The following is a 17,051-nucleotide window of genomic DNA, read 5'->3' as shown; positions in this document are numbered from 1 at the left end:
CAAGGACGTAAGCAGTCAAGGGCTGTACCTCTGTCACCACTGTACACAGCTCCGACATTGGATCTGTCCCACGGGGATGGGCTGCTCAGATTGCCCCTCCATTGGCAAGGGGCAATTACTTTGGAACACGCCGCATGGGAGACTGAATGAAAAGATCCATTCGTGTATCGGCGCATCAGCGTATTTCACATACACCGTCAACGGTTCAGAAGACAGGAACGACAACTCGAGAGTGGTCATGCACCGGGATCGAGGAGGATGGCGATTATGCTGTAGCAAAAAATTAGATGATGCGCTTACGACTGACTGATTGAACGTCACGATCAAAGACAAGGGAAGGGCAACTAGATGCGACAGGAGGAAATCTGAGATTATACCAAATTTGTTATTCAAATGCATAAAGAAATTCTCATGACTACATGTACCCTAGCACCCATTATCCTCAACGCCAATAATATGCCCTTAAAATGCTTTATCTAGCAACAATTCAGTTCAGTCCAATCTGTTCAAGTAACCACTTGGCCTCTTCAAACACCTCTTCCGATGTGCCCTCAGCCTCGACGGGGAGGACATCCAACTCCGCGACACCGGCGGCCTCATATACCTCAACCTGTCCCTCGACCATGCTCGCCAGCATGTAATGGCCTTTGCGCTCATTCATCCTCTTAACCAGCGTCTCAGGGCTGGCCTGGAGGTCGAGAAAGACAACCTTGACGCCCTCCTGCTCTGCAAAGATACTTCGAAGGGTATCGCGATACGACTTCCTCAGAGCTGAGCAGCTGACGACGACAGAGTCATAGCCCAGATCACTGAGGGCTTCAGACGCTCTCTTACCGATGCGGCCAAGCCATAGAGACCGATCCTCGTCGGTCAAGGCGACGTTGCCGCCCATCTTCTCGATAGACGCCTTGGAGTGCAGGGAGTCGCCCTCGATGAAGGGTGCCTTGAGCGAGGAGGCCAGAGAGGTAGCCAGGGTAGACTTTCCGCTGCCACAAGGGCCCGCAACCATTATGACCGTCTTGGCTGAACCCTGGTTCTTCTTGGCCCAGTGGTTGGCCTTGAAGTACCTGACAAAGTTGTCGACCAACTTCTGATCCAACACTGGCGCCTGAGCGAGCGCGGGTGAGAGGGAGCAGGCGTTATCGGTGACATACGTCTTGGACGGCGCGAACTCGTCCTTGTCGTACTTTGACGCGAAGAAGTCGACGAGCTTGATGGGCGGGTTGGCGGCGGGATCCGGGTTCGAGGCGCGCAGGCGACGGATCCACTCCTTGGGCTCGACCTCTTCGAACTCGAGACCAGCGGCCTTGAGTGCGGGGAGAAGATCGTCGGTCCAGCTGAACATCTTGGGGTTCGCGACGTTGGTGAAGACGCCGTCTGCGTCGGAGAGGGAGATGTCGATGACGCCCTGCGCGACGGTGTCCACGGGCAACCATGAGGGTGTCTCTTGGAGCTTGGGAAGGGCGCCGACGGTGATGGCTGTCTGGAGCATGAGGGGGATGGCTTCCGTTGCGTTCCAGACGCCGTGTTGGGTGTCTGCAACGATCTGGCCGATGCGCAGGACACGGGACTTGATTCCGGCCTTGGTCGCCTTGGCGCAGAGGTGCTCGGCGACGACCTTGGACTGGGCGTATCCCATACCCTGGGCCCACTCGAGATCGGGGACGGACTCGGGGACGGGAATCGTCGTGGCGCGCGCGACAGTGCTGACGGAAGAGCAGAAGTTGAACGCGGCGGGGGACGAAGCTCCGGTCTCGACGTCGCCGGCGGACTTACAGAGGGCGATGAGGTGGTTAACGCCGGCGATGTTACCCTTTGCGAAACTCGAGAGGCGCATGTTGAAGTTGACGGACCAGGCGGCGTGGATGACGAGGCGGAGATCCTGCTTGACCTGGCGGTACAAGTCCTCGGTAAGTCCGAGCTTGGCGTCGGCGAGGTCAGTGGACAGCGCGACGAGCTTTCTGCGGGAGGATGCGGGCAGCGCGTGGTAGAGTCTGCGCTGGATGAGGGAGCTCTTGACGCGGCGGGCTGCGTCGGCGTCAGAGCTTGCACGGGTGAAGCAGTAGATGGTCTTGATGGTCGGGTCGGCGGCAAGCTTGGCGACGATGTGGGCTCCGAGGGAGCCAGTTGCGCCGGTGACGGCCTATGAAGAGGTTAGTAAGGAGATGCTAGAGATTTGTTGCTTGGGGTGTTGACTTACAACAGAGGATCTAGGAGCCGACTCAATAGGACCAAAGTTGCCGTACTTGTCAATAAGCTCTTGCATCTCGCTCTCGATGGGAACATCGGCCTGAACACCCTTTCCAGTACCAAGACTGTAAAGGTAGGCGCTCAACTTGTTGATCGACGGGTGGTCGAAAACAACAGTCTGGCCGAGCTTGTTGTCGCCAATGTCGACTGTCCTCAGGATGTCGGAACGCATCTGGATAGCCTGCAAGGAATCAAGGCCAAGTGAGAAGAAGTCGGTATCATCATCCAGCTGGACCTTCTTTGAAAGAGTCTGGACGAGGCCCTGACGGATGAAGTCTTGCAGCTCGGGAACGCTGAACTTCTTCAAGTCGCCGCTGGCCGCGTCCGCGTTGTCATAAACCTCATCAATATCCTTGGCGTACCGCTTGTAGAAGGCCTGGCGGATGACGCTGCCCTTGTCGGTCCTGGGGTACTCGCAGTCATAAGGGAGAAGCTTGATCATGTTCTTGGAGACACGGGCATAAGCCTCAACGGACTTGCTCGCGCTCTCAACGACGGGCCAAACAATCTCAAGAATCTCATCATTGCTCTTGCCAGCCAGCGCCGCAGCTGGAACGACGAGGGCACCGAGAGATGGGCGGCCGACACCGAAGATGACGCACTCGGTGATGTTCTTGTTGGAGCGGATCGTGCCCTCCATGTGGACAGGGTTGAACTTCTCGCCGTTGACGAGCGCAATGGTGTCGTCAAGTCTGGCAATGTACTTCCACGCCTTGGGAATCGTCGGGTGAGGCTCGAACAGATCCTTTGTGCAGTATGATCCATCCTCCTGGTTCGTGGCCACCTTGGCAGGCCAGCCGGGCAGGACGCAGCACTCAAACAGGTTCGGGCCGCGAGGAATCCACTTGAGGTACGGCGCGAGCTTCTCGTGCTCGCGGACGTAGTTCCAGACCTTGTCATTGGGAGGGCGAAAGGACGTCATGAGCTGACCGACCTCAGTCGCTCCGTAGTGGCCGACGAGGTTGACACCGTTATTGACGAGGGTGTCCCCGAGGTCGTCGGGACAGGCGGACCCGCCGTACATGACGATCTTGAGCTGGCGAAGCAGGTCCATGCCCTCGTCGGTCTCTGCGAGGAGCTTCAGCGCGTAGGGAACGCCATAAAAGATCTCAAAGTTGTGCTTGCGCATGATGCTTGTGAGATGCTCTCTGGTCAACGGGAGGTCCGCGTTGTACAGATGGATGGGCTTTCCGCAGTAAATGGCGCGGTACAAATTGCAGATTCCGTGGTTGTGGTACAGAGGCAGTGTGATGAATGCCTTCATGTTCATGCTGCTGGAGTAGTTGTGAATGGCCGACTTTTGCGTCTGGTAAATGGGCTTGGGCAAGCCAGTGGAGCCTATGACGGTCAGTGGTGCTCAAGAGGCAATACATGGCATCCAACTTACCACTTGAGTGAATGATGTAGATCAGGTTGTTAGTCTCAACTGAGAGGTCACGGCCATAGTCCAAACGGGTATCAGCGTGGACTTCGATGGGGAAGTCAAAAGTTGACTGGCCGGCAATCTCAAGGACATCGAGGTGAGGCAGAGTCTGCTTGGCTCCCTCGGCCGTCTCGAGGTACCTCTTGTCAGCCAACAAGAACTTGGCACCTGTAACGCTGATGAGAGACTCAATTGCCTCCTGTGAGATTCTTGTTGACAAGAAGAGCGTTGTGTGTCCAAGCTTGGTCAAGGCCAGCATGGTGACGAGATAGTCAAAGTTGGAAGGGCCAAGAACGGCCACAGTTGTTGGCTTCTCATCTGAGTTGAGGCGGCTAGGGATGCGCTGCTCATAGAACTTTGCAACACGGTAGGCAAACACGTCGAGCTGCCTCATCGTGTAGTCAACATATGTGATACCCGACGAAGGGTAAGACACAATGACTTGGTCGGGATTCGACCGGGCGCGCCGGCGGACCAGCTCGTCCACAGTCTTGAGAGTGGAATCGTCATTGTCCAGGTCCTGCACGGTGGCAGTGTCAACGATGAGGTTTGCGTCCAAGCTGGAGCTCGGGAGCGCCGCGCTCGTGGGACCGTATACTGAGGGGGGACTCATGGTGGATGATGTTGCAGGCGGTTCATCCAAAGTCGACGATGAGTGTTCTCCGGATTCCTGATGATGATGAATCGATGACCACCCTGCTTTTGAGGTTGTGGATGGCTTGATGAGTGGTTCATGTGCCACCCTTTTGAGAGATGGAGAACGGCTCCGCGGCCCAGGCAAGACCGTCATTATTCCGACGCCGGTGATGTGAATTCCTCAACATCCGCCATGCTGATACCCTGCCTGACGCTCTTCCGAGTGGACCACGCTTGTGGCGATCGAGGCGGGACAGAAACCTGGAGGAGGGTCTCCGTTGGTGGGGGAGGCATGAATCCGTTTCCCCGCTCATTGCTGGGGTTGTTGGGCGGATTTCGAGGGCTCCGCCGACAGGTTTGGCCGGATTCGACTAGGGTGTCGCTAGGTTGTAGGAAAAGAATCCGTCGGTTTCAACCACGACTACGGACTTGGTGGTGATGGAGTCTTTGGGGAGCCACAAGTCTTGCTCGTGGTGACAATGGCAGAGTGGCTGAAACCGATTTATTATCTGCTTGATCTTTCCATCAAGTCACCTGTTTTGGGCACATCATTTGATACTTGCAGCTTGAGTTGTGTAGAGTTCAACAATTGCATTCATACCAGCCACGGATAAACGCCATTGATCCCTGCACATACACCAAGACTCTCTCTCAAGATGCCTCTTACAACACACTTCACTCTCAACACCGGCGCAAAGATCCCTGCAGTGGGATTTGGCACCTGGCAAGCTGGACCTCACGAGGTTGAGCGCGCTGTTGAGACCGCCCTGCGCTCCGGCTACCGCCACATCGACTGCGCCGCCATCTACCGCAACGAGGCGGAAGTTGGTGAGGGCATTCGCAAGAGTGGCGTGCCTCGCTCAGAGATCTTTGTTACGGGAAAGCTGTGGAACACCAAGCACGCCCCCGAAGATGTTGAGTCTGGTGTTGACAAGACGCTCAAGGACCTCGGGACGGATTACCTCGATTTGTTCCTGATGCACTGGCCAGTGTAAGTCTCATTCTTCGCTCATTTGTGCCTCCTTTTATGTAAGAAATACACAATGATGCATATACTTACCGGGTTTGTAGAGCATTCAAGCCGTCGGATAAGTGGTTCCCCATTGACTCCAACGGCGTCTTTGAGCTGGCCGACATTGACCCCGCGGAAACGTGGGCAGCCATGGAGAAGCTGGTCCAAAGCGGCAAGGTCCGCGCCATTGGCGTCTCCAACTTCACCAAGCAGCGCATCGAGGACCTCCTCACAAAGACCAAGACGGTGCCCGCCGTAAATCAGATCGAGGCGCACCCGTACCTCCAACAGCCGGATCTGCTCGAGTTCTGCAAGTCAAAGGGCATCCAGCTGGCCGCCTACTCGCCTCTGGGCAACAACCAGACGGGTGAGCCGAGGACGGTAGACGACCCTCTCGTGGGTGAGCTGGGCAAGAAGCTCGGCATTGACGGCGGCCAGTTGCTTGCTTCTTGGGGTGTGCAGCGCGGCACTGTTGTTCTGCCCAAGAGTGTTACACCCAGCCGGATAGAGTCCAACTTCAAGGTGCAGGAGTTGCCCGCGGATGCGTTTGCGCAATTGAACGGGCTGGAGAGGAACAAGAGGTTTAACTGGCAGACGAGATGGGGTTTCGATATCTTCCAGGAGTTGGGAGAGGAGGAAGTCAAGCGGGTAGCACAGGAGACGGGTCCTGAAAACTTGACAAAGTTCACCATTTAGAATACATAGATCAATGCAAATGTTATAGACTGTATTTAAGCCTTCAAACCTAACCTCCTATATCCGGCATCCAAGCCAACGGATTTGAATCAATGTCCAGGTATGGGCCGAAAGCAGAAGAGTCGAGGTCTAGCCAATCGGTCGTCTGCCACTCATCGAGCAAGTTCGATCCAAGGAACCCTGCATCACCCTGGTCCATCAGATCAACGGTGCCAGACTCGGCAGCATACGCATGGTTAAAGTCGAATCCGTCCGCCGCCATCGACGCTCCTCCGTTTCCTCCACTCGCCTGTGGAGGCGGCACGTGGGCATCTGCAGATGGCGCAGCTAGTCGAGGTGCAGAAGTCCGGGGCGCCTGTGAAGCCACCGCAGTTTGCCGTGACATCTGGCCAAGCCCTTCTGTCCTGAATTCCTCAAGAATGATGGCGTATCGACGGCTCGGTGAATTGGACGCCGTGGCGTGCGCAAGATGCGTCTGGCACCGCTCAGCCAGATCCATAAGCTTCGTATGCTTTGCCTTTCCCTCACCCTCGAGTGTGATGCCTCGCCTCTTCTGCTGGATATCCCATACATATGTGACCAGCAGAGCGCAAAACGTAACGTACTGCGTCCACCAAAAGGCGTGGAAGATGGGCCCCTCAGCAGCCATGCCGTCTACTGTCTCGAGCACCGTCCTCGCTGCGCCGATGCACTCTAAGATCTGTGTCTCGCTGCCGGAACTCAAGTTGCCCAGGAGAAAGAGGCGGTTCGCGTGCATGATGGCATGGGAGTAGGCTAGCTTGAGGACCGTTGCTTGGCGGCGGAAGCTTGGGATCAGCATGGAGGGACGGATCGATCCGAGGTGAGGCGGGAGACTGGCGCGCCATTCGTGAATCTTCTTGCTAAGGCGGTGTGCGGCGGCGACGCGTTCTTGTTCTGAGATTGCTTTTATTGAGTAGACTTCTCTCGATGTGTTTCCGATGATTTGCGCAATCCTATCACATGTCAGTATCAAGGTAGAGAGTGTGATCAGACATGGGGCCGACTTACTTGGCATGGAATATCAGCGCGTCAATGTGACAGTCTGAATGTTCCTCCGATCTCTCAATGGGCCCCTGTGCAGTCATATCCTCGTCGTCGATCCTATCCGGGTAGTCTTGGTCAATGTCATCATCGTGGAAGTGGCGTGGACGGCCGAATATGACGCCGAGGTACTTGTCTAGTACGTAGCTGGTCCAGAACGTCCGCATACGACACTGCGCCTGGATATAGTCCGAGTTGCCCGGTGTTAAGTGTCGCTTCTTGGCCGCTTTTCTGTGCATACCCAGCGCAGATATGATCTGAAGCGCGTTTCCAAAGGTGTACCAGGCGCGGTTCATACGCGACGTGGTCAGGAGGTAGAGAACCTGGATCAACCGTGACTGAGCTGATTCTAGCCGAGGGAGCCCCGTCTCACGCTCTGTGAGCTGCAGTGCGACGCAAAAGAGTTGGTCACTACGAGCCAGGGATAGAGCCTCGCCTTCTGGTGAGTGAAACCCCTTGGACTTTTCGTTGTGAGCGGTGGCAATGGCGAGCGCTGTGAGAACGATAGAGGCTTTACCCCGACCAATGTCTTGCCAGACAGCTTTTCCGTGGCGGAGGTTGTTAATCATGGTCCTCAGCCATGCCTCGACGGAAGGTCGGTGCAGAACACGATAGGTCGCGATGGACACATCAAAGTACAGTGCCAGCAGATCCTGAATCTCTCTGGAATCCGGAAGCGACAAGTTGGCCACATCCTCGTCAGTCACAGGGGGCAGCGGCTTATCACCAGCCAGCATGAGTGGCTGGCTCTCGGTCGAGGCATTGAGCTCGTCCGGGACGATGTTACTCTCGTGTTTCGAGAGCCGCTTCCATGCCCTGTGCAAGAAGGTCACACCCGACGTTGGGTCGAAGATCTGGCCCTGGATCTCAGCCATACCGAGCTCGGGCGAGGCCCGCGACGCTGGGCCCTGGCTCTCGCGTACATGTCCTCTCAGCGAACGCGATGGCGCGGCCGGTGCAGTGGCGTGTTCTCCCCCTCCTTCCTCAGTGGTCCGGTACATGACAACAGGCGGCTCCTCGGATCCGGACACGGCGTTGGAACCGGTAGACCAAACGGCTGGAGGCGGAGGCGTCGGGGGCCGACCGCGGGAGTATTTTGCATCGTAGACGCACGTGAGGCCCTTTCTGGTGCACTTGTCGCATGGAATAGTCCCGCTGCACCTCGCCTTACGCTGCTTGCAAAAGTCGCACGCGCGGCTGACTTTCTGCAATTTGCGGCGATTCGCTGCGGCGGCGGCGGCGGCGGCGGAGGACGAGGACCCAGTCCCGGCCAGCTCATCGGAGAGAGGCGAGTGCTGATCGGCGGCGGAGCTGAAGCTTCTTTTCCGCGAGTCTCCACGGGGACTGCTGGCTGCGGCGGCTGAAGCGGCCGATGAGGAGTGACGGCCATCGGGAGCCGGACTTCCCGGGCCGGGGAGAGGACGGCGGTACTCCGGGGCATCCATGGCCGGGAGGCAAACGCGACGCGACGGACTTTTGCAAGGGTCCACTCCCTCTGCTCTCCTTTTCCTGTTATCTTGGCCTTTTTGCTTTTCTGAGTTGTCTGCTTATGCGCAGTACCCCAGTGGAGCGACGAAAACGCACGCACGCACGCGGTTACGCCCGCGCGTTGCGCACAGTGAATGGGCGGGTTACCTTGGGGCAGGGCGGGAAAGCGTTTGAGCCTCGAGGATGGGTGGAAAGTCGGAAAAGAAGGAAGAGAGATGGGACAGGAAACTTGGGCGCAAATCGACGGAAAACGGAGGGGATTTGTCTGGGGAAAGACGAGAGTTTCTGACTTGGGGGGAGGCGGGGGCCGCTACGACGACCAGGGACAAGGGTGTCTTTTCCCCCGCTTCCTCCTCATCTTTGCTGCGGGGGAAGCACTAGGGGGCACATAGTCTTCCTCGTTTGTTGACTTGATAGTTGCTGCGTGCTCGGTTCGTGGGTATGCGATAGATCCGGGGTGACCCGGGGTACTGCTAGATCCGACACCGAGGCGGATTCTTAGGATTCCTAGGGGAGAGGGACCAGAGGATGGGGGAGAGCCCGAGTTTCCCCGTCATCAGCAGACGCCATGCAGCAATTATGAATGTGATGTAACAGTTAACAGAGCGGATGAGTAAGTAGCATTCTCAAACGGTCAGTATCACTTGTTGAGTTTCCGCATCTAACTTGTTCGGCACGCCTTCCGATTTCCAAGAAAACACCTGCATGAGGTTTGCAGTCCATCACGATACCTCCTTACAACCGATCATTGCCGGCAAAGAGGCTGGCAACTCTCAAGAGTCAGGGATTCTATCGGAGTGTCTCGACATGCGCCACGAGCGAGTCAGTCGTTGGACATCAGACTGAAGAGACGTAGCAGCTGGAGATTGCTCATGTAGCTTGGCAGGCACATGCTGGGCACTTGGGGACTACACGGTTCAGGTGTGATCTGATGCCGATGCACGCAGTGACCGCCAAGAGAGATGAATCCATGTAAACAGCCATTTCACTCGACCATTAACTGATAACGACATCAAATCGGTTTCTCGGTGATGATTCAACGCGACGAACATAGCCTCATATCAGTAGGATGGAAGCAACTAACATGTTAAAATCCACAAGTATCAAAATGATACTCAGATACTTGTAATGACGATTCAACTCACTGACATTTTGCACTTGAAGAGAAGTCTTCCATTTGTGCCGTCTTTTGTTACCTGATTCTTCCTGTTACAAGGAGCTGCAAGTGATTACCGAGTATTTCCAAACCACCAAGTATGGGCGGTTTTTATAGTTCGATTCTCTAGATAGGCATCATGTTCTACATCATTTCTTCTAACACAAACTCTTGGTCAGGTTTCTGTGGAGTTCATGTGACTTGCAACATGCAATTCGCAGCCAACTAGTATATCAGAGATAGAATATTGGGGCCAGAAAGGATTGCTGTTCATTATCGGCATCAACAATCGCTATTTACTCGGGAAACATAAAAAGTGTCAAGAACATCCTCGCGTCTCACCCAACATTTCCTCCACAGCCAACAACCGGCCACCGAGGCTCGGTTTTTACTATCCATCGTCCACCTATCCTAGACCATCCTCGCACAGCTCTTACAGAGTGTACTTGAAGTGAGGGCTCTTGTCGCCCATATCCATAAGCTGCTGCTCCGTGTACTTGGCCCGAATCTCCTCCTCGGACATCTTGGCCTTCCTATCATTCCCCCACTTGTAGCTCCACTCCAACAGCAGCGCAACGATCAAACCGCTGCCGCCAAATGCCAGCGACAGACCGAAACCGGTATAATATTTGGGCTTCTCGTTGTCGAGGTACATGTAGCTGCCAATGATACCACCAATATTGCCCACGCAGATGTTGAACGCCACACCGATGGCGCGGCGGGAGGCAGGGGCGAGGTTGTTCGCCGCCCAGGAGGAACCCGCAGGCTGGATGGGGTAGATACCCATGCAGGTGATGATAACGCCGACCATGGCGCCCGCAATGTTACCAGAGAGGTCACCCTTGAAGGAGATGATGACGCCGTAGCCGATGGTGATGAGACCCATGGGGATCGCGACGAAGGGCATGCGCCAGTAGAACCTGTCTGACAAGCGTGCGAAGAAGATGGCCGAGGCAGCGCCGCAAAAGTACGGTGGGACCGTCATGAGCTGCGCGGCGGTGTTGTTGAAGCCCATGGCCTTCGTGATGGTCGGCAGCGTAAACTTGGTACCGTAAGAACACGCCGAGGTGGCGAGGAGCGCCCACGCCTGCATATACAGCCTCCAGTTCGTAACGACGGCCTTGAGATCGTGCCACTTGAACTTGTCCTCCTGCTTCTCGTCCTGGAAGCGCCCGCCCTGCTTGATGAAGTGCTGGATCTCGAGGAAGCGGATTTCTTCAGGCGTGAGCCATTTTCCGCTGAGGGAGGGGCGGTCGATGAGGAGGAAGAAGGTGGCGATGCCGAGACCGACGGTGAAGATGCCCTCGAGGATGAAGATCCAGCGCCAGCCCTCGTAGCCGCCTACGCCGTCCATCTTTGCGATTGCGGCGGCGAGGAGGCCTGAGAAGGCGCCGGAGAGGGCGGATGTGCAGTAGAACCAGGCGATGCGGGCTGCCAGGTCGCGACTGTTTGAAGTTATTAGTGGAGAGCCTTTTGAGGAAGAGTCAATGAGTTACTCACGGCAAGTACCAGAAGGTGCAGAGGTACACGGCACCAGGGTAGAAGCCGGCTTCAAAGACGCCAAGGAGAAGACGGACGCTGAGAAGGCCGGCAAAGTTCTTCACGACGCCGTGGCAGGTCATGATGACGCCCCATATTGTTACGAGAGTGCCGAGGTATACGGATGGACGGTTGAACTTTTTGAGGATGATGTTGCTAGGGACCTCTACATAGGGGTTAGTAACTTGAAGTAAACCGGTGTAGTCTGAATGGAAGGGGGTGAAACATACCAAGCAGGACATAGGGAACGAAGAAGAGACTGAGAGCAATGTTCCACTGCACACCGCTAAGCTTCAGGTCCTCGGCCAGACCTTCAATCTTGGCGTTGCCAATGTTGGCGCGGTCGAGATGGGAGATGAGATAGAGAACCGCAAGCATCGGCACCAAGCGAACGTCGATCTTTTCTTGTCGTTAGCCACCAATCTTACTTCCGTTTCGAAGCCATCACCATGCTGTTGCTAGAAGATGCTAGGGTATGAAATAATCAAAAATACCTTGCGAATCGTCTTCTTGCGCTGCTCCGGCGTGAAATTGGCATAAAACTCGGCATCGTCCTCGCTGAGCCCAAGAACGCGCACATCGTCGATTATGCGCACCACGGGCGCCTTCTCTGAGTCGGACCGGGCGTCGTCTTCCCTGTCGTCGACAAACGAGATTTCGGGCTTGTCTGTTGTGGACATTTTGACGGACTATGTCAGAAGTCTTTTTCTTTTCCGGGCTGCTTTGTTCCGGTTGTAGCCGTTGCCGTCGGCGGTTTGCGATATGATACACTTAACACTTTAGAGAAGAGAAATGAAGTTAGAGGGATGTAGAGGAGGAGGAGGGAGGGAGGGAAGAAAAAGGGGATGCTTCTGGCCTAAAGAAGAGAGGAAAGAAGAAGTAGCAAAAGTTGAAGCAATGATCTCGAGATATACGCTCATATGTATGCCTCGGACGACTACGAGGGAGGAGTAAGGTAAGGTAGTCAAGGCTAGGTAGCTAAAGGTAAATGGAGGCTCCAAGAAACACACAAGCGTACAAACCCGAAAGAGACAACCAGGTACAGACTTGGCACAACCACGGTGTTGGATCCTCCCAGGAAAGCCGCACTACTCCACGACACTACTACCACCTCTGGCCTCTTGGCCCGGCCCATTCTCTCTCCCTCGGTCTCTGTCTCTGCCTATCTCGCCCGTGGTACCTTGTAGCTTCCCCCTCGAGCCCGTGATGGCTGTGTGGGGTCCCCGCAATCGCGGAGACCCGGCCGCTGTGGATTTGTGAACCCAATGGACTACGTAGATTAAGTGCAGTGGATAGTGGTTTGAAGCCGTGAGAGAAGTTTTGCATATGCTGGCTGGTGGATGTGTTTATCCGTCAAGATTCTGACGGATTTCCAAACACGCACCAAAGACCAAAGGGGAGGGAACCACTTTTAGTCGAATGTTGCTGGCATCTGTCATGTAAGAATATGGACACGACGGATTTGTACCCACTTTGGTTTGCGCTCTTCTGGTGGCTGTTCTCTAGCTTGACGGACTTGTCTCTAGCCTCGTTGCTTGTTCTCCCGGTACTACCCTTGCCATCTTGAAGAAGGGAAGGGACATGGTAGATTGATCTCAACATGACCTAGGTTATCGGTTATCGTCAAGTCACACTGTGACATGGAAAGCTGATGGCATCCGTGCGGTTCCGACAGAGAGGATGAACTAACGGACTTGTCAACCCTCCGTCCACGTCAATCTCCAGCCCATGTCTCTCGAAAAAGCTTCGCCCTTTACCACGCAAACCACACAGACACAGATACGAAAGAAAAAACAGACATCCGGCAGTTGGAGGCTGCGGAGAATAAACCCAGCCAACCAGCCATCGCGACGGGGAATGCTTAATCCCCAAATCCCCCGAAGACGATCTCCCTGGGCGCAATCCCCTCCTCTCCCCTCTTCGACTAGAATCCTCCCGTCTTCTCCCGCGTCAACCTCAACCACCCCCATTCGTACGACAGCTACGGCCGTCACACTCAATTCTCGTGCGGGGAAAGTGTGATGCGGGGGCTGACGGACTTTGGAGATAGTCGACAGGGTGCTGACAGTCGCATCATCTCTGCGGGTTCAGGTCATACAGTCAAGGTCATGCACGCGTAGGAGAGTAAGTGGAAGTGGATTAACAATTTCGTTATAGATTCATATACTTCGTCGGAATTAAATACATGCATTACAGCATTACGTTCTTACGTCCATCATTTCCATAGTCAAGTCTCTCTTCCCGCTCGGCGCTCGGTGCAGCACACAGCACACATCGCCAGCCAGAGACAATAGCAATACCCTCCACCATCAGCACTCTATACCTGCACATCCTTCTCAGAGTGCGAGACGCGAATCTGCTGGTGGTAGTTATTCATCGCCTTCTCGTCGACGGCACCCTCCTCAAACACGTCGACGGTAGTGCCCTCGAACTTGCGCGCGGCAATCTTGTGCTCAAACAGCTTGTCCAGCTCGGCGTAGGTGCGGCCGCGGGGCTCGGGGACGCGGAAATAGGTGTACACGCAGCAGAGGAAGCAGATGCCGCCCCAGAAGAAGCCCGTGTAGTTTTGCCAGTTCCACGCGCTGGGGTTGAGCATGTACGGCGTGAGGACGTTGTTGATGATTCCGACGATGTTGCTGTGGGGGTGACGCGGTTAGCATTTGTTCCCGATTCAGAGAGCGAAAACATGTGCGATGGAAACTTACTAAAGGTTGCGGCCAAGGACGACAGTCTTGATCTGCAGGCGACGCGACGGCAGTTCACTGACGAGCGAGTAGCATACGGTGCCGACGGTAAGCTGGTAGAAGAGAGCCCAGACCATCATGATGCTGCCCGTCGCGAGCGCGCCCTGGTCGCGGTGTTCGGACGGCACGAGGCCCAGGAAGCCGAGGATCATAAGCATGCTGCAAAGACCGCAGAGGCCATAGAGATACAGCGTGCGACGGCCGATGCCCCACGACATGAGAAACCACGCGCCAAAGACACCGACCATATTGATGGCGTACTGGCCGAGCGCAAAGTTGTACGAGTTTCTGGTGGAGAGACCGGCCTGCTTGAGGAAGTATCTGCGTGCATCATCATGTTAGTCTGGTGCCTTTACAACCCAAGCATTAAGAATGCACAATGCCAGAGACTTACGTAGAGTAGTTGGAGAAGGAGTTGCCGCTGAGGTTCTGAATGGCCCAAACCATGCACACGATCTCGGTGCGGCGCAGGTCGACACCCTTGAAGCAGTCCAGGTAGGATGCGCCCTCCGTAATCTTCTCCTCAATCGAGTTGGTGTGTACCATCATGGCGACCGTCTCATCGGCGTCGAAATCAGTCTCCTTGTCTCTGCTCGTCAAGCGCAACAGCGACTTCTTGGCCTCGTCAATCTTGCCCTTGCGTACCAGCCACCAGGGCGACTCGGGCGCAAAGTAAATGCCAATCGCCAAAGGCACTGGCCACATCCACTGCAAGGCATAGGGAATGCGATATGCCCACTCGTCCTGGCGGTCGAGCATGGACACGATGACGCCGATACCAATCTCCTGGCCCATACCCCAGCAAAAGTTGACATAGGTCGTCAAGTAGCCGCGCAGGGCGACGGGGCAGACCTCGGAGGCATAAGTGATGCACAGCGTCTGGAAGACACCCCATGGGATACCGCAGAGAATCTCGGCGGCGAGCAGAGTCTGGACGTTTTGCGCGGTGAAGAAGATTGTGGTGAAGGCGGCGACAAGCAAAAGACATGTGATGACGGTCCACCTGTAGCCGAAGCGTTCCGAGACCCATCCGTTGATGAAGAGACCGATGATCTCGCCAACGGTGGCACCGTTGCTGAGGCCGGCTTGCCACGGCGCAGGGACCTGGTAGGATCCGTCGGCGGTGAGGACGCCGTACTTTTGGTTGAATTGCGGAAAAGCGTAAAAGTTGCTGACGAGACTGATGTCGTAGCCCTCCATAGCGATGCAGGTGGAGATGAGCACACTCCAGGCAATGGCCTTGGGGTAGAGCTTAATGCCCTGCATCAGAGTCATCTTGTGCTCCTTATCCGTGGCCGCTTTGGCGTTCTGGACAAAGTTGCTGGCGAGCTTGGCCGAGTGGTGATCGCCGATCTCGGCCGAGACGCGGTCTGGAGCGGCGACCACATCGTCGTGCGCCGATTTGGACTCCATCGTGAATGGGCTGCGGGGAGAGTTGCGTCACGTTGCGTGGCGTGGTGGAGTTGTTGTTGTTGTTGTTGATGAATGTTCTCAAGGAGAAACCGAATTCTCTCGAGGTTCTGCGGCGATGCACACACTATCTCGTGCTGCAAAGGGGAGATTGCGCGCACAACGAGGGGTCGTTGAGCGTTGCCAAGGCTGGCGTTGAGCGGATGTGGTGAGAAAAAGAGCTCTGAGAAAGCGGCCGCGCTGAGAGATGCTGCTTGCTGAAGAGGAGATCGTCAAGAGGTGGAGATTGGGGGGAATCGCCGGACGTTATATAACAACAAAATATTCGCGCGCGACGGGAACGAACGGTCCTGGATTGTGTGGGACAATGGCTACGGGCCTACGGCTTCGATGGGAAAACCCACAAAAGAAAGGGCTCGAATTTTTTGACGAAGTGCGAAAGACTGGGGCCGGGACATTGAACATGTCTGGTTGTTTGATTTGATTTGTTCCGTTCGGTATCGCGCGTCCTCTTTTTTTGTGGTCAAATAAACAAGGGCAATCTTCCGATAGACCAGTCGTCAGCTAATGGAAGGATGAGGAGAATCCTGTGCCGAGAAGACCAGGGGACTGGTCAAAGTTACCGAAGCCGTCGCAACTCGCAAGGGGCCTTTGGACGCCTTGGAGGCATGGAAGAGCAGAAAAGGGAGCTAGCCATTGGGCAGATTGGTTCTCGTCGGCGAGGGGTACCCGTTCATCTTTTGATGGCAGATGCTGGGGTAATTTGGGACTTGGGCGCGATAAGGTAAAGCGACGTGACATTTCTGTCGTCGGGGTGCCGCCCAAGGGGGGTTGGCGTGTTTCTGTGTCATGACAGGGTGCGTTCGAAATCTGCCAGGCCGTCAGGTTGGGACGGAGATGGGAACCCTTTGCTGCCATTGAGTTTGTCTGGGCCAACTCTAGCGTGCGGGGGAAGTTTGAGCGTCGCCATGTTGGTGGTGTCGAAATGGTCAGCTGAGCGGCCGTTGAATCGTTGGTTGCGTGCAGACCCAAGCCATCGGGAAGAAGTCCATGGCTGCTGCAGCCCAGGAGGGCGGGGAAGAAAAGTCCAGGTTCAGCCTTCAGGTGCGTGAGTACGGCGTAGTGAGGGTGAGAAACGAAGATAGAGTTGGCGCCGGTAACGTGGGAGGGAAGGGCGGGCGAATGAAAAGAAAACCATTGAGAAACTCGTTCGACTTTGCTGAAGAACCAGAGGCCCGGGAACAATTGAATCCAAGAGCCCAGAAGAGCCAACAAGAGTCTTCAAGTATCTGCGCCAACTTGCTTGTTGGCATGACACGGTATGTTGGGTACCGATAGCGAAAAAGAGAGAGCGCTGGGAACCGTCGGAGTGGCTCGGCCATCGGCGTCTGCTGGCCTTTTGAGACTGGCCTGAAGTGCCCAGAAACTGGCAGAGTCTGAACTGGTTAAAAAAAGGGGACCCTGACTCCCTCCAAAACTGAGTGTGTGTGCCGTGTGCGTGTGTCGTGAGTGGAGAGGTGTCGTCGGATGTGCTGCTGACCAACTCGCATCCCCACACACGTCACTGGTCGTCGCCCCGGACTCAAGCTTCAATTCAATTTCAGATCTGCTCAAAAATCGAGGGGCTCCCCCAGA

At 55.5% G+C, this 17,051-nt stretch overlaps 6 protein-coding genes across 6 annotated transcripts; 1 reads left to right on the top strand and 5 right to left on the bottom strand.

Moving 5' to 3' along the window:
• Positions 1–487: 487 nt before the first annotated feature.
• BDZ83DRAFT_580334 (male sterility protein) lies at positions 488–4,286 on the bottom strand (the record flags this gene model as incomplete). The annotated part of the gene is made up of 3 exons (XM_060505341.1): positions 488–2,143; positions 2,201–3,588; positions 3,638–4,286. 3 exons carry the CDS (start codon positions 4,284–4,286, stop codon positions 488–490), a joined length of 3,693 nt encoding a protein of 1,230 aa, XP_060363720.1.
• Positions 4,287–4,765: 479 nt separating this feature from the next.
• Positions 4,766–6,017, top strand: BDZ83DRAFT_781011 (NADP-dependent oxidoreductase domain-containing protein; the record flags this gene model as incomplete). The annotated part of the gene is made up of 2 exons (XM_060515539.1): positions 4,766–5,300; positions 5,381–6,017. The coding sequence occupies exons 1-2, from the start codon at positions 4,966–4,968 to the stop codon at positions 6,015–6,017; spliced, it is 972 nt and encodes a 323-aa protein (XP_060363719.1). The 5' UTR covers positions 4,766–4,965.
• Positions 6,018–6,066: 49 nt separating this feature from the next.
• Positions 6,067–8,796, bottom strand: BDZ83DRAFT_793436 (fungal-specific transcription factor domain-containing protein; the record flags this gene model as incomplete). Its single annotated transcript, XM_060515781.1, has 2 exons — positions 7,047–8,796; positions 6,067–6,991 (listed from the first exon to the last, which is right to left on the bottom strand). Exons 1-2 carry the CDS (start codon positions 8,522–8,524, stop codon positions 6,067–6,069), a joined length of 2,403 nt encoding a protein of 800 aa, XP_060363718.1. The 5' UTR covers positions 8,525–8,796.
• A 1,360-nt stretch (positions 8,797–10,156) lies between these two features.
• BDZ83DRAFT_753309 (inner membrane transport protein yfaV) lies at positions 10,157–11,942 on the bottom strand (the record flags this gene model as incomplete). Its single annotated transcript, XM_060514335.1, has 4 exons — positions 10,157–11,168; positions 11,224–11,428; positions 11,493–11,661; positions 11,757–11,942. 4 exons carry the CDS (start codon positions 11,940–11,942, stop codon positions 10,157–10,159), a joined length of 1,572 nt encoding a protein of 523 aa, XP_060363717.1.
• A 1,637-nt stretch (positions 11,943–13,579) lies between these two features.
• On the bottom strand, positions 13,580–15,419 carry BDZ83DRAFT_580329 (alpha glucoside transporter; the record flags this gene model as incomplete). Its single annotated transcript, XM_060505340.1, has 3 exons — positions 13,580–13,898; positions 13,968–14,327; positions 14,401–15,419. 3 exons carry the CDS (start codon positions 15,417–15,419, stop codon positions 13,580–13,582), a joined length of 1,698 nt encoding a protein of 565 aa, XP_060363716.1.
• Positions 15,420–15,605: 186 nt separating this feature from the next.
• On the bottom strand, positions 15,606–16,515 carry BDZ83DRAFT_386148 (uncharacterized protein). The gene is made up of 2 exons (XM_060502745.1): positions 16,040–16,515; positions 15,606–15,958 (listed from the first exon to the last, which is right to left on the bottom strand). Exons 1-2 carry the CDS (start codon positions 16,332–16,334, stop codon positions 15,723–15,725), a joined length of 531 nt encoding a protein of 176 aa, XP_060363715.1. The 5' UTR covers positions 16,335–16,515; the 3' UTR covers positions 15,606–15,722.
• Positions 16,516–17,051: the final 536 nt, after the last annotated feature.

Source organism: Colletotrichum acutatum (assembly GCF_030867785.1).
Source record: "Colletotrichum acutatum strain CBS 112980 chromosome Unknown BDZ83scaffold_62, whole genome shotgun sequence".
Lineage (NCBI taxonomy): Eukaryota > Fungi > Ascomycota > Sordariomycetes > Glomerellales > Glomerellaceae > Colletotrichum > Colletotrichum acutatum.
This window is presented reverse-complemented; position numbering and strand designations above follow the sequence as displayed.